The following is a 13,244-nucleotide window of genomic DNA, read 5'->3' on the forward strand; positions in this document are numbered from 1 at the left end:
AATAACATAGGGGAATACGCAAAGTGAGGATAAATAATTGAATTGAATGATTCGAGCTCATATTACAATGCATGCATCAAATGTTTTGTACAAGGGTCTTATAACGATAGGTCGATAATGAATACAGAAATGCTGAGGATATACTCTGGAAAAAAACTTCGTATAATTGTTATAATACACATTATGTGATCAAATGTGAGATCATAAAGTTAAAGTCAAATTCACGATGCAAAATACACTGGCGATTCAAAAGTACGCTTTAGATATTTAAGTCGTGTTCTCTAAATAAATGGTCGGTATTATTGGATACAGGATACCAATAATTTTTTTACGTAACCAACCAATTTTCTGATCTGCTATCGTAGTAAGAACTCACATAAACAAAATATGGGAAGTCTTCTCATAGTTAAAGATTGATAATCCGTAAATTTAGGGAATATGTGTATAATTACTTTCTAATATAAAAATGGCCAGTCAAACATCTCACTTTAGTTGTTTATTGTGATGTTGCAAAGTTGAACATAATAGAGTTCTTAGGATATCAAAATGACGAAATTAATACATCTGTGTCAAGTTTGTGATGGGAATTGCTGTTGATTGTTATATTGAAATAAGATATGGACCTCTCTCAAAAATTTGTTAAGTATACAGCTAATTAAGTGATAGTTCCGTATGTTTGATATATTATTTATTTTTTCAGACACATCATTCGAAAGATTTAGCTACCACTCTAGCATCTAACTATTTATATCTAACATCAATATGCACGTGAGCTTGTATTTTTTCAGCAAAGCATACAGATTCGCAACACCGAAGGCGCATGCCATCATGCAAACATGTTAAACCTTACATTCTTCTGTATGGCACGAGCGAGCAAAGTCGAGTAAGGTGGGAGGGGGGTATTCTCGTCTAACCACTGTTAGTGCGCCGGCGACGCGTCACGCCCATGTCGATTTAGCATTATTTAACAAAACCTCCAATTAATAATTACATACACGTGTTTATTCACATTTTATAAGCAATTTCGTTGGTCAATTCGGTTAAGCGGAATTAAAAACACTTAGAATCACATGAAAAATTTCGGTAAGATGGCGAAAGCCTGGGTTTATTATAATTGGTATGATTAGTAATGATGATATAGGTACACTGAAATGTAATAGAATTTTTTTTTTTGGAAGCTAAAGGTTGTAATATTAATTTTGGGTTGCATGCATGTTATATTTATTCGATAATTACATACGAAAGGTTCCATGTAGTTTGATAATCAATAATTTAGCTAGAATCAGATATCAATGATATAAATGATCACAAATTTTGTAAACAGGTTAAAAAATGTGAGGGTTGTTATTACAAATACACATATAAATATAATGAAAAAGATTCGTACCCCATCAAAAATGTCCATGACCTCGTCCCACCACTAGAAAAGAAAACAATCTTGTGGGTTTCTCTAAATACTAAAACAAGCTGTTAGAACCTGTACTATCTACTATACTGTAGACTAAATAATATATAAAATTACTTATGAGGGAAATGATAATGAATTTAATGAATGTGGCTTACATTACACCCTTATATTATTGAGAATTTTGTCCAAATGGAATACCTGTTTTGCTTCTTTGTCCACTACAGAAGATTTACCAGGCGTGTAGTTTTCTATTTTTCCCGGTTGCGCTTTATGTATTTCTTGACTAGCTCTCGTAGACGCCAACGTACTGTACCTAAAAAAATAGATAAAAGGAATGAATTTTTTTAAGAGATGAATGTGTTATAACAGGCATATATAATTGATAAGTATAATATAAACGCTCTCATTTTAAGGAGGTTTCTCTTTTTTTACTTTTTTCAAAAAAACATTGCAAACATTGCAGTCTGGCTAATATAGAATGTAATTAGTACTGTGGGGAGTGAGTGAGGGAAAATAAATATAATATCTGTCATTTGTCCTTTAAATGAAGGAGATCTCTGGGCGAGTTTCAAGACTCATTTTCCGAGGTCATACAAACTAACAATAAAACTATAAAGTATGTTTTCTCGTTTGATATCAGGATCTATAGTTTCATATTTATTTTTTAATTTGATATTCCATTTATCGACTAAGTAACTAAGAATAAGACTCCAGGCCTTGCGCTACGATCCACAATTGCGCACCGAATGTTTCACGAGTAATTCTTTTCTTTGTGTTTCAGAGCAGACAAGTTAGTATTATAATTACTCACTTATTATTCGAAACGTAGAGATCATTCCGCCGCTCCTCTTGCACAGAGGCGGTCCTCCGGCGAGGCGCGGTTGCCGCATCGCTGTCATACGCGTCGCTCCACGTGCCCGCAGCGAGCCGACCGACGCCACCCTCCGGCTCACTGAGGTACCCGGAACGGGGATCGAAGTACGCGTACTGGGATCTACTACTGCTCACTCTTTGTGGCTCGTCTACGAAATATACGGTATATTTAGATGTTTTTTTATTCAGGTTTGGGTAAGCATTTGACCATTGCTTCACCTGATGGAACGCTTTCTACACACAACTGCCCGGCGATCGAAATGGTCTAGGATAGAGCATGCTTAGTCAATAAATTCCTATTCACATTCATTTTCAACAAATCCACAGTATAATTTGTGGGAAAAACGGAAGCCGGAAGAGTGATCTTATTGAAGATAGATAGGCAGAAAATAGTTTAATCAAAGAAATAAACGAATAATAATTATTGAAAAAAACCTAAACAACTTTCAAACATAGTTTGTTAGACATAGACCAATTTAACAAATTATCATTCGAATAAAAAAGAATCATAAAATCGGTTCACCCAGTCAAAGGTTCTGAGAGAAACTCAAAAAATACCGTTGAATGAAAACGTCCTCATCTTTTGAAGTCGCTTGAAAATACAATGGAAGTCGCAAATGTGTGCTGTGTTTTCAGCATAGAGTAAAGCATAAAGCAAATTTGAGACGGTAACGCTTATAGATATTTTGTAAACACCACGCAAGCAAACAGTCATTCTGTGACATACGTATTTCAGTTTTATTTTATCTTCAATGGGACATTGTTCAATATAATGACATTATTTACAGATAAACTGCCTTAAAGCTATTTTATATACATCTGTAAGACTATTAATAAATTACATATTAAACCAAAAAAATCTGGAGAGTCAGTCTTTACGTATATACATACATGATACATATTTATGAGTAACAAGCATTATTCTTACTAATGAAAATACCTTCCCACACCTAATAAATATTTTACCATAATGTTTTTGCTAAATATTGTGGTTAGAGTTTAAGGAGGAATATTTACAGCATTTATTTGGCATTATTATTTACTAGCGGTCCGCCCGTGGTACATATATAGCCTATAGCCTTCCTCAATAAATAGGCTATCTAACACTGAAAGATTTTTTTTAAATCGGACCTTTCCTTTCAGTTCCTTAGATTAGTGCGTTCAAACAAGCAAACAGACAAACAAACTCTTCAGCTTTATAATATAAGTAAAGATAATATAAAGAAAATGTATAACGTCATTTTTAATTCTTTTTCACATTCGTCTCGATTTAAAATTAATAAAATATATTACAATTAGGTACAGTTTTTAGAGGGATGGAAATATTATTATTTAATAGGAAGATAAATGTTGTTGTTATGTACGATGTACGTTTTCTTAACGTTAAATCTAATTGTTAAGATTGGAAAAGTAATATTTAAAGCTTTAATATGTTATTGTTTCACATAGCGAACGAGCACCCAAAAGATTTTTGATAATATATAAATAATCACCTCTACGGCTTTTGTATCGAATTGTCACATAGTCGTCTGAAAAAAGAAAAAAAATTGTTCCATGTGTAAACTTATTAAAAAAAAAGAAAATAACTCAAAATATTCATAGTACATTATGGAAAATATAACATGTATACTCACTATCGTATTTATTTTTGTGGATTGTGTCGTACATTTTCTTGTACCACCGTGAGGGGTCCTTAACTTCCTGAAATTGAAATATTTTTATGTTATTAAATTGTAGAAACGTTAAAATTTTCGAATCGACTATGCAAAACATCATACAGGACATCAAACAATATATCAAAATTAACTAGTTTAAAAAATCTACATATCAGTATCTCATTATAATAAATATTCAAAATTCGAACCATACCAAATTACATTTCGACTCCTAGTAAGAAAAGCGACTGTTCCCCTAAATTGACCGCCCATGATCTATATTTTTAAATCCTTTCAAAACATATCCACAGATAATACTTACAGATCGTAGAGCGACAGGCATGCCGTCTTTCGTGATTGGCCCAATTCCGTCTATTTTCTTTTGCGCATCCGACATTTTACGCTCGCTGTCCCTTGCCCTCCTCTCGCCCTCTCCCTCACTCACGTACCCGCGACGTAATGCGTGGACTGTAACGTACAGGATTTTCATTAATTAGCATATTTTAAATGTAAAACTTAATTTATTTATTATATTAATAAACGTGACGTCAAATGCGTTTTTGAATATTTTATTTTTTTAGAAGGTTATGTTTCGAGAAAAAATAATAAAAGGTCTTTGAATTGAAACGCATTGAATTGAAAAAACTGTATACAACAGTGACAATCGGCCCATGCATGAGCAGTGACTATACATATTTATATATTACTGATAGACATCGAGACTTCGTTGCAAGGAATATAAACTAAAGCTATTCTTCTGATGCACTTATAAACTTATGAAATTCCCTTATTAAATCATATGACGCTGAACAAACTAGTATAATAAATACAGCTTGCTTCAGCTGGGTACATTCAGTTAATGAGTTTTGAAAACCAATTCAGAAATTGAAACATAACCCCAAAACATAAAATCTCTGTAGATAGCATGTGTATACCTGGATCACCAGAAGGGGGCGAAGGTCTATCGCGAGGTAGACGAGGATCTCTCTCTTGCTGTTGGTAAGTTGGCGCTCGAGGTAGCTGGCCCTCTGAAAATATAACAAGAAACAAATGAATATTAAGCTATTAGCCATTAGGTAATTGGTACTGACCTGGTATATGTATGTAAATGTTGACACACACATGTGTTTATTGTATTTTTAATAAATATAAAATACTATCTTTTGCCATCGGCTTCAAAGATTGATTCGGAGTAGTTTAATATATGTTACTATACATTTAAACCTTCCTCTTGAATTACTCGATCTATTAAAAAAAAACCCATCAATCACTGTTGCGTAGTTTTAAAGATTTAAGTATACATATGGATAGGGACAGAAATAGCGACTTTGTTTAATACTATGTAGTGATGTCTAATATATCTAAAAAAAATAAAGCTTTCTATCCCACAATATATGTAATGTTATATGTAGGTACTGCCTAAGTCTTCTCACTATCCAAAAATATACTACTACCCATATCAATTTCGTTCTAAACACAAACTAATTACGCTCAAACTCAACACTAACTCTTCCGTAATCTTACAGTACAATTATGCGTATTAGTTAAGAAAGAAATTCTGCATGAAACGGGACGTATACAATATACATAAAGTAATGCATAAAAATGAGAGGAGCTCCGTTATCATTTGTTGGATGACGGTAATGGGAAACATCGGCTACGTGTCACTGAATTTGTTTTTCCTCAGATGCTATTAAACTTCGTAATATCCCCAAGGACGACAGAGTTCAGGGTGATGTAACTGATAGTGTCGCATTTGAATAGTTTTCGCTCATAGTCTGATAGAAGCAGCATGGTGCCTTCCAAACTTTAATAATATCACCTGACCCTTGTCATTCTAGTATTACATCTGAACAATATTACTTTATATTAGACTAACTGCCTCCTCTGATTTCTTAGGCAAGTGAGACGTATTTTCATTTCCATTTCACCGTCTATTTTTTTATTATAGCTATTTATCTTTATTTACTTGAGTTATGTTTCGAAAATATAATAGAAAAATAAATATAGTTATGCATGAATGTGGGGTGAAAATCAATGGCTGATATAATATATATTTTGATGGTAAAAAATACCAGCTAGCATAAGGAACAGATATATATTTAAACCTATTACAATCCTATACTACTAATATTATAAATGCGAAAGTTTGTAAGGATGTGTGTGTGTTTGTTGTTCTTTCACGCAAAAACTACTGAACGGAACTGATACGGACTTACACGGGTGAAACCGCGGGGCGCGGCTTGTACAATATAAATACTCTTTATTGTACACAAACATACATACATTAAAACAAGATGATAACATAGAAACAAACTATATTGACTAGGTATAATAATAATTAATTATGAAGCACGTTTAATTAAGATTAAGAGGATTAAATAAAACGTGAATGAGAATTTGTAGTCATTAGAAAATGAACAGATTACGGGCACTCTGAAACTAATTAAAGAATCGATTTTATTTGTAAACCTTCAACGACGACAAGAGTTCGAATGGCAAACATAATTTGGCGGTAAATTATACCCCGGCTTGAGAATTATTTATGAATAAATTATAAACTTATTGTTTGAAACGTTTCAAGTATTGTTTTGAAACTGTAAAGATACTGGCAAAACAAGCTATTTGAAAATCTCAACATTGTATTGTTTAGTCTCTTTGAAGACTTTTGGTAAATACAAGGAAATGATTATAATTTGGCTTATGCTTTTGTAATACAAATGGGTTTTACGGAAACCAACTTGAATTTATTTACTTGAACTAATGTTAAAATGTCTTTGTATTTAGTTATAATATCGGATATCTCATAGACATCGCAAACATTGCCTACGGGAATACAACAGACAAACTTTCCCTACTTAACCTCTATAATTTGTTCCTGTCAAAAAACTGCCACCACGACATTTTATTTATACGACGTCTCAAAAAACCGTTCAATCTTATGGCAACAATTCAAAACAAAAGTATGTTTTCCATAGAAACTTGTATTTTTATAGTTTAACAGGCGAATATCTTGCTCATTGTTGTTAACATATTGTGACTGTATAAATTATAATAATAATAGTTTAAAAAAACTAAAAAACACGCTTTAACAAAAATCATATCTTGCAAATTGAAAAATGGAATAATTTTATCAAATTAGTGTATTGTCATCGGTCCTCAATAAATCTACAAAGTTTGAACGAAATCTGGCCGTTAAAAGTGGGTCAAAATCGCGCCCAAAGAAGTCGGTTACAAACAAACATACAGGTGAAGCTAATAAAAAGCGTGTAAAAATGTTTTTTCTGGGGATAAGTCGGTGAACATATAAAGAGCCTGATGGTAAGCGATCCCATGAACACGAGTCCGCTGCCCGGTTTTGAGGGAAAAGGGAATAAGGGATTGACAACTGGAAAGAAGGTATAGACTGGGAGGGTAAGGAAGAGGAAATGGGCAGAAAATTGTTGCTAATGTCATATAGTATAAGTTGCAGAACGTAACCATAAACAATATTTTACGGTCAGCAATAAAAGTTACGTTTATTGCAAATGCATATTATGATGTGAATTTTCTTATGTTTTAGGAAGGAACAAATTATGTTAACAATTGATATATGAATATTATAATAGAATAGCAAAACAGTTCTATATTCACAGTTCACTTTTATGCTGAAAAGTGTACCTATTCACAAAGACTCAGAACACCAAAGCGAAAAAAAAAGGAAACAAATAATGCTTGCATGGAACAGGCAGTACAGGGGCATAAAGAGCTTTTAATCTTTTCACATACACGAGTCACTGTTACATTAATGTTGTTTCCTTCTAGATCGAACCCTCCTACGTAAATAAACATACCTCGCGCTTTCTGTAACAGTGTGACGGTAGGGTTTTGAGCTTTGGGCAGTCTACTTGAAGTCCCGAGAAGGTTCAATCCGGTGGCAGGAGCGCTTTGTGACGTCCGCAGCCGGCTTTCGCTTTCCGAACCTGCTGTGCGGTTCTGTTCTGTGTTCTAAAACAATTAAATATAACCATGTTAATACGTGACGTGAAAAAAAAAACAGTGGTGGCTCAGTGGTGAGAAACCTCGGACTTCAAAATCGATAAGTCGAGGTTCGAGACCGGGGCGAGCGTGCAGGAAATAAATTGATTTTTCAATTTATCTGCACATGTGGATAACATCACCACTTCTTAAAACGGTAAAGGAAAACATCGTGAGGAAACCGGCATGTCCAAGAATCAAAAAAGTTCGACGACATGCGACATCTGCCAACCCGCACTTGGCCAGCGTGGTGGATTATGGCCTAAACCCTCATAGGAGGTCTGTGTCCCAGCAGTGGGGACATATATGGGCTGATGATGATGAATACGTGACTAGATTTCTTTTATTGTCTCTTGTTTTAGAACAAAAAATTATGAGACATAACAATCCGTTGACATTTTTTTCTAAACAAGAAATATTTGGCGCATTCCTAATTTATTCAATTCTCCAGATACTTTAAACATTTCCTAACGATAAGTGTTCTTGCTCTACTGCGAATGGACTGGCTGGAAAGCGAGCATTTAAAAAACAATTTTACCGAAAATGTTTTAACAAAATAGATTAATGTGCCTAAGAGCCTACATTACTTATGATAGAAAATATTTTCATTCCCAAAAGAAATAGATATTCAGATATGAATTTAATGTGTATAATGTACATCATTGTCCTGTAACATTAAATGAGAATGCGTCGTAAAATACATTCAGAGATCATATTTTAGAGATAAATTAAAAAGTTATGCACACATAAAGTCTAATGCCTTTATTTCCGAGTTCACAAAGTTGACGTGACTTCGAACTTTCATGTTTTTAATGTCTGAGTGAATATATTCAAAAGAATATTTCTTTCCTTATCTTTGAAATTCAATTTCCTGAATTTTCATATTTTGCTGGCATAAATGGGATAAACAATAAATGACTTTTACAGTTCTTATCTTTGCGCTCGTTTAAATTAGCCAAAGTTTTATTTAGCTTGAAAATGTATTATATACCTACTATATTATGTAGGTTTCTTATACTGCTTTCATCTTTAGTGTTAGTCGAAAATGCTTAGGTCAGATATGCGCTCGGTAATGATGAAAAGGTTCTATAATTTTTTTTTTTATTTTCATGCTTATTTCCTTGAAAACGTCTTCCAAATTACATGTTCTTTATTTATATTGGCACGATGGAATAGGCATTACGAACCATAGTCATTCTTGCTTTCTGTCGCTTTTAAATTATCGATTTTACTCCTTTAATAAGCCTTTATTCATTCAAAAACAGTAGGTAGGTATAATTGATTATTTTGGTCGAGTATGAAAATGTAATTTTTCAACTTTCAAAGTAACTTTATTTTAATACTTATATAAAACACAAAGGTGATTGATCTATCGACGCACATCCACATCCAAAGCACTGGACCGATCGGGGTGAAATTTGGTATGCGGCGGTAGTATGATATAGGCAGCCGCTAAAGATTGTGTTTATTTCTATCCGGAAGGGGATAAAATTAGGAATGCAAGTTTGTACTGTGAAATTTTATTTTGACCACGCGAGCGAAACTACGGGCCACAGTTAGTAGAATAAAATACAATAGTAATTAGATGCTTTAGACAGATAGAACCACATCACCAAATTACGTCGTTTGTACAGATACAATTGCTTACCTTCGTGCAACATAAAAAGAGACGACATGGCTCAAATAGCGCTCGAGTAACATTCACGTACCTTATTACATACGTAAGTTAGCAACAAATTTTCCTAATAAAAGAACTTGGAGAACACGACGACTACGCCTGTGTAGCCCCCAATATCAAAGTAAAGGAAGACAACAAATATCAATAACATCTGTAATTTATAGCGAGTTCATTCTCCAATAAAGAACTTGAAATATTTTTAAATAGATTTAAAATTAGTTTTATACGGAATGCGGAAATGTTTCGTACTTGATTATCTAATGTTGTATTAGTTGTCTTTACAAGAGTTTAAGTGCGATTTAGGAATTGATAAAACTTTTTACGAATATAATTTTTACTTATTGCTATCACAGTTTAATTTTAGTTGTTTTAGTGTCTATAGAAATATTATCTATAAGTAAGGCTTTACACTGAACCAAATTCTTTACTCTATATTACGGAGTACACAGAAGAAAACTTACATTCATACGTCCTTCAAATTTTCGGCGGGTTGGTGGTGACTCCTCAAAGTGTACCGGGCGGAAGGTTTTGCGTTGTGTCTGTGGTGATGCCGAAGCGCTGTTGGGGGTCCAGACAGGGGGCGGCGGGGGCGGGGGAGGGTTTCCCGCGCTCGCGCCGCTGTCGCCCGCAGGCGGCGGTGGTACCCCCGGCTTCCACACCGCTGTCAAAAATAATGCATAATGAGTATTTAAATAATTTGAGAATCGTATAGTTGTTGACTGCATTTCGATGGAAGAGAATCGAAATCGAGATCGAGATCTATCGAAATGTAGTCATCTATGACTGTTCATCCATTGTCACAGTACCTACTACGTATATACATAGTTAATCGAATGTGAGTAACAATCGATTATAATTTAATCAATTTATATTATAATTACTCATAACGTACAAATATATTAAACTCAAAGCTCTTCTTATGATCATAACTCAAATGTAAGTAGGTAAAGAAATAAAAGCACACAGCGAAACAAAGAATTAGAAGGTTCTTAAAGAGAAGCAAGAAAATTATTATATCCGTAATTTGTTTGAATGTTTATAAATGGAACGACACCAATGCTAAGTCGTATTTATGATTCTGGAGGTACAGATAATATAAATATAATAAAGGTTGGTTCGCACACGAACTAAGTTTCTATCAATGGATTAAGACATTAGTTATTACATGCTTATGTAAATTGGCAATATATTTAATGAATACCATATTTGTTCGGAAATTAAGGTTTTCACACACGAAGCATTTTATGGTCTCGTAATAAATTTTTGGGGTTCGTACGTCGTACACAATTTAGGTTAGTGGGTGCGCCCCGTAATCACGTCCTCTGCTGGGGTTCTGACGACAGTAAATCTTCACATAATATTTACATTCACTTAGGCCGCGGCCGTTGTTAACTTAATCAGATTTATTACATGTTTATTCTGTTCGCTATTTATAGATACCTATTACACTTGAGAGCTCTGTGCGGTTCATTAACGAAATTATTTTCCTGTGTGTTTTTAAATTGTTTGAGGGGTGATAATTAATGACATTCGCTTTGTTGTCTCTGCTTTTATGTTAAGTTATTACGTTAGTCGATTTTACAGATAAACAATGATACAATACTTTTATGTGTTTTAGGTGTTATTTATATAATTATTAATTCATTTGCGATTCACAACTTATTTAAATAAATACATCCAACCTTTAGCGGCGTAAATTATAATTAATCGAAACAAACAGTTGATTAGATGTACCTTATTATAATTAAATAATACCTTTTCCAGTCAGTAGTTTAGATTCGGGACAGTAATCCCAAACTGAAATTGCGTTGTGAATTATAGAGACAGAAGCGAAAGCAATGCACGTTTAAAATTCCACATCACATGTCCCGGATTAATTGGAATCCCGATAATTGATTATTTATCTAAAACACGGGAGCGGCGCCGACATCAAAGGAAACGCTAATAATTTAAAATCACGAAAGCGAATTCAATTAAGGTAAATCTGAGAAAAAATATACAACATTTTGCACTCCTGTCTGTGAGTTTCGAGTGCCGACTCTATTATGTAAGGCTAAACGAGTCCCCTGAATTTGATGCTAGTAAAATTCAGATTTTCCAACTCGTTTTTGTCTCGCAAAGAAGTTTTTGCAGTTTAATTGCTTCTATTACGTTTGTATTGTGTGTAAATAAAAATGTTTTCGACGTCGAGTGTTGTTGATATAAATTTTATTGAAGGGACTAGCTGATTTATTATAAGAAACACGTAGGAGGCGCAAGCTGTCTTCAACACAAGGGTAAGTGTATCTTAAACAGCATTAATGATTCTTGTCACAATAGCGCTTGCCGCTCGCCTTGTTACTATTTTTGAATTCCAAATTTAATAATAACTTATCACTCTTGTTACAAGAAATTGTTAATGTATGAGTTTTATAGGGTTAAGGCGATGTATAAGTTGATTCATCAAATATATAAATAGGTAACTCATCTCAACTCAGATGACTGACTGACATAGTGATCAACGCAAGGCTGATCAACACACAGACCACTGAACGGATCGGGCTGAAATTTGGCATGCAGATAAATGTTATGACGTAGACATCTGCTGGAAAAGGACTGTGATATATTCTACCCCTAAGGGCATAAAATAGGGGATGAAAGTTTGTACCATGAACATTTTTAAGACCGCGCAGGCGAAGCTGCGGGCATCAGCTAGTTGGGATATGTGTGACTAGAAAGCTACGGCATATATAAGTATATATATAGCTTAGAATATTGTAGTGGAGTAAAATAACTAGATGCGTAGGTACACAGTTTTTTGGAATCTAAATAAAAACTTAAAACAAACGTGCCAAATTATCTTTTCTAAATATATCAGTTTCTAAAACATCAATATTCCTGTTGGAAACAACTTTAACAGTTTCCCTCTCAAACATTAATAGAAAGCAAAGCGGAATTTCCAATTTCTGTTATTTGAGGTTTATCAATTACTGCGCCCCGCGGTTTCGCCCGCGTAAGTCCGTAACCCGTAGGAATATCGGGATAAAAAGTAGCCTTCATGTTATTCCAGTTATCCAGCTGTCTTCGTACCAAATTTCATTGCAATCGGTTCAGTAGTTTTTGCGTGAAAGAGCAACAAACACACACTCATCCTTACAAACTTTCGCATTTATAATATTAGTAGGATTTTCATGCTTTCCTCAAAATCTACTTCATCAGATTGAGTGGATGCATGACACAAGATGCTAAATTAATAGTTACATATTCAACTGGTAAATTGTTTATTTCTATTCCGTTCAATGCTTTTCGATAGCAAACTTAAACGTATAATGTACTTAAAATTCATCATGTTTAGAAATTAAAAACTTTTTAACGGATTTTAAACGCGATTTATTCATTATATTATTAACGTCTCCCCGTGACCACGCTCGCTGTAAAGTGTTCGAAACGTCGGGTTAATAATATAATGAATAAATCGCGTTTAAAATCCGTTAAAAAGTTTTTAATTTCTAAATGTATAACACTCGCGTAAAACCAAACACAAGAAAATACTTCTCTCCTTTTACCCATTCTTGACTACGCCGATGTAAGCTATGTCAATCTTTCCGTAGACCAATTAAACAAGCTCGAGCGT

At 33.8% G+C, this 13,244-nt stretch overlaps 1 protein-coding gene across 1 annotated transcript in view; it reads right to left on the reverse strand.

Annotated features, from left to right (window-relative positions):
• The window catches only part of LOC119838284, a 58,284-nt gene that overhangs the window by 17,929 nt on the left and 27,111 nt on the right, over positions 1-13,244 (reverse strand). Inside the window, exons 3-12 of the mRNA XM_038364151.1 lie at positions 10,093-10,292; positions 7,770-7,923; positions 4,872-4,964; positions 4,259-4,404; positions 3,916-3,982; positions 3,775-3,810; positions 2,220-2,430; positions 1,607-1,721; positions 1,388-1,420; positions 851-916 (exon numbers count right to left, since the gene is read on the reverse strand). Coding sequence (XP_038220079.1) covers positions 851-916; positions 1,388-1,420; positions 1,607-1,721; positions 2,220-2,430; positions 3,775-3,810; positions 3,916-3,982; positions 4,259-4,404; positions 4,872-4,964; positions 7,770-7,923; positions 10,093-10,292 — 1,121 coding nt within the window. The remainder of the gene's footprint in view (positions 1-850; positions 917-1,387; positions 1,421-1,606; positions 1,722-2,219; positions 2,431-3,774; positions 3,811-3,915; positions 3,983-4,258; positions 4,405-4,871; positions 4,965-7,769; positions 7,924-10,092; positions 10,293-13,244) is intronic.

The sequence above is a fragment of the Zerene cesonia genome, unplaced genomic scaffold (assembly GCF_012273895.1).
Source record: "Zerene cesonia ecotype Mississippi unplaced genomic scaffold, Zerene_cesonia_1.1 Zces_u002, whole genome shotgun sequence".
NCBI classification, from domain to species: Eukaryota; Metazoa; Arthropoda; class Insecta; order Lepidoptera; family Pieridae; genus Zerene; species Zerene cesonia.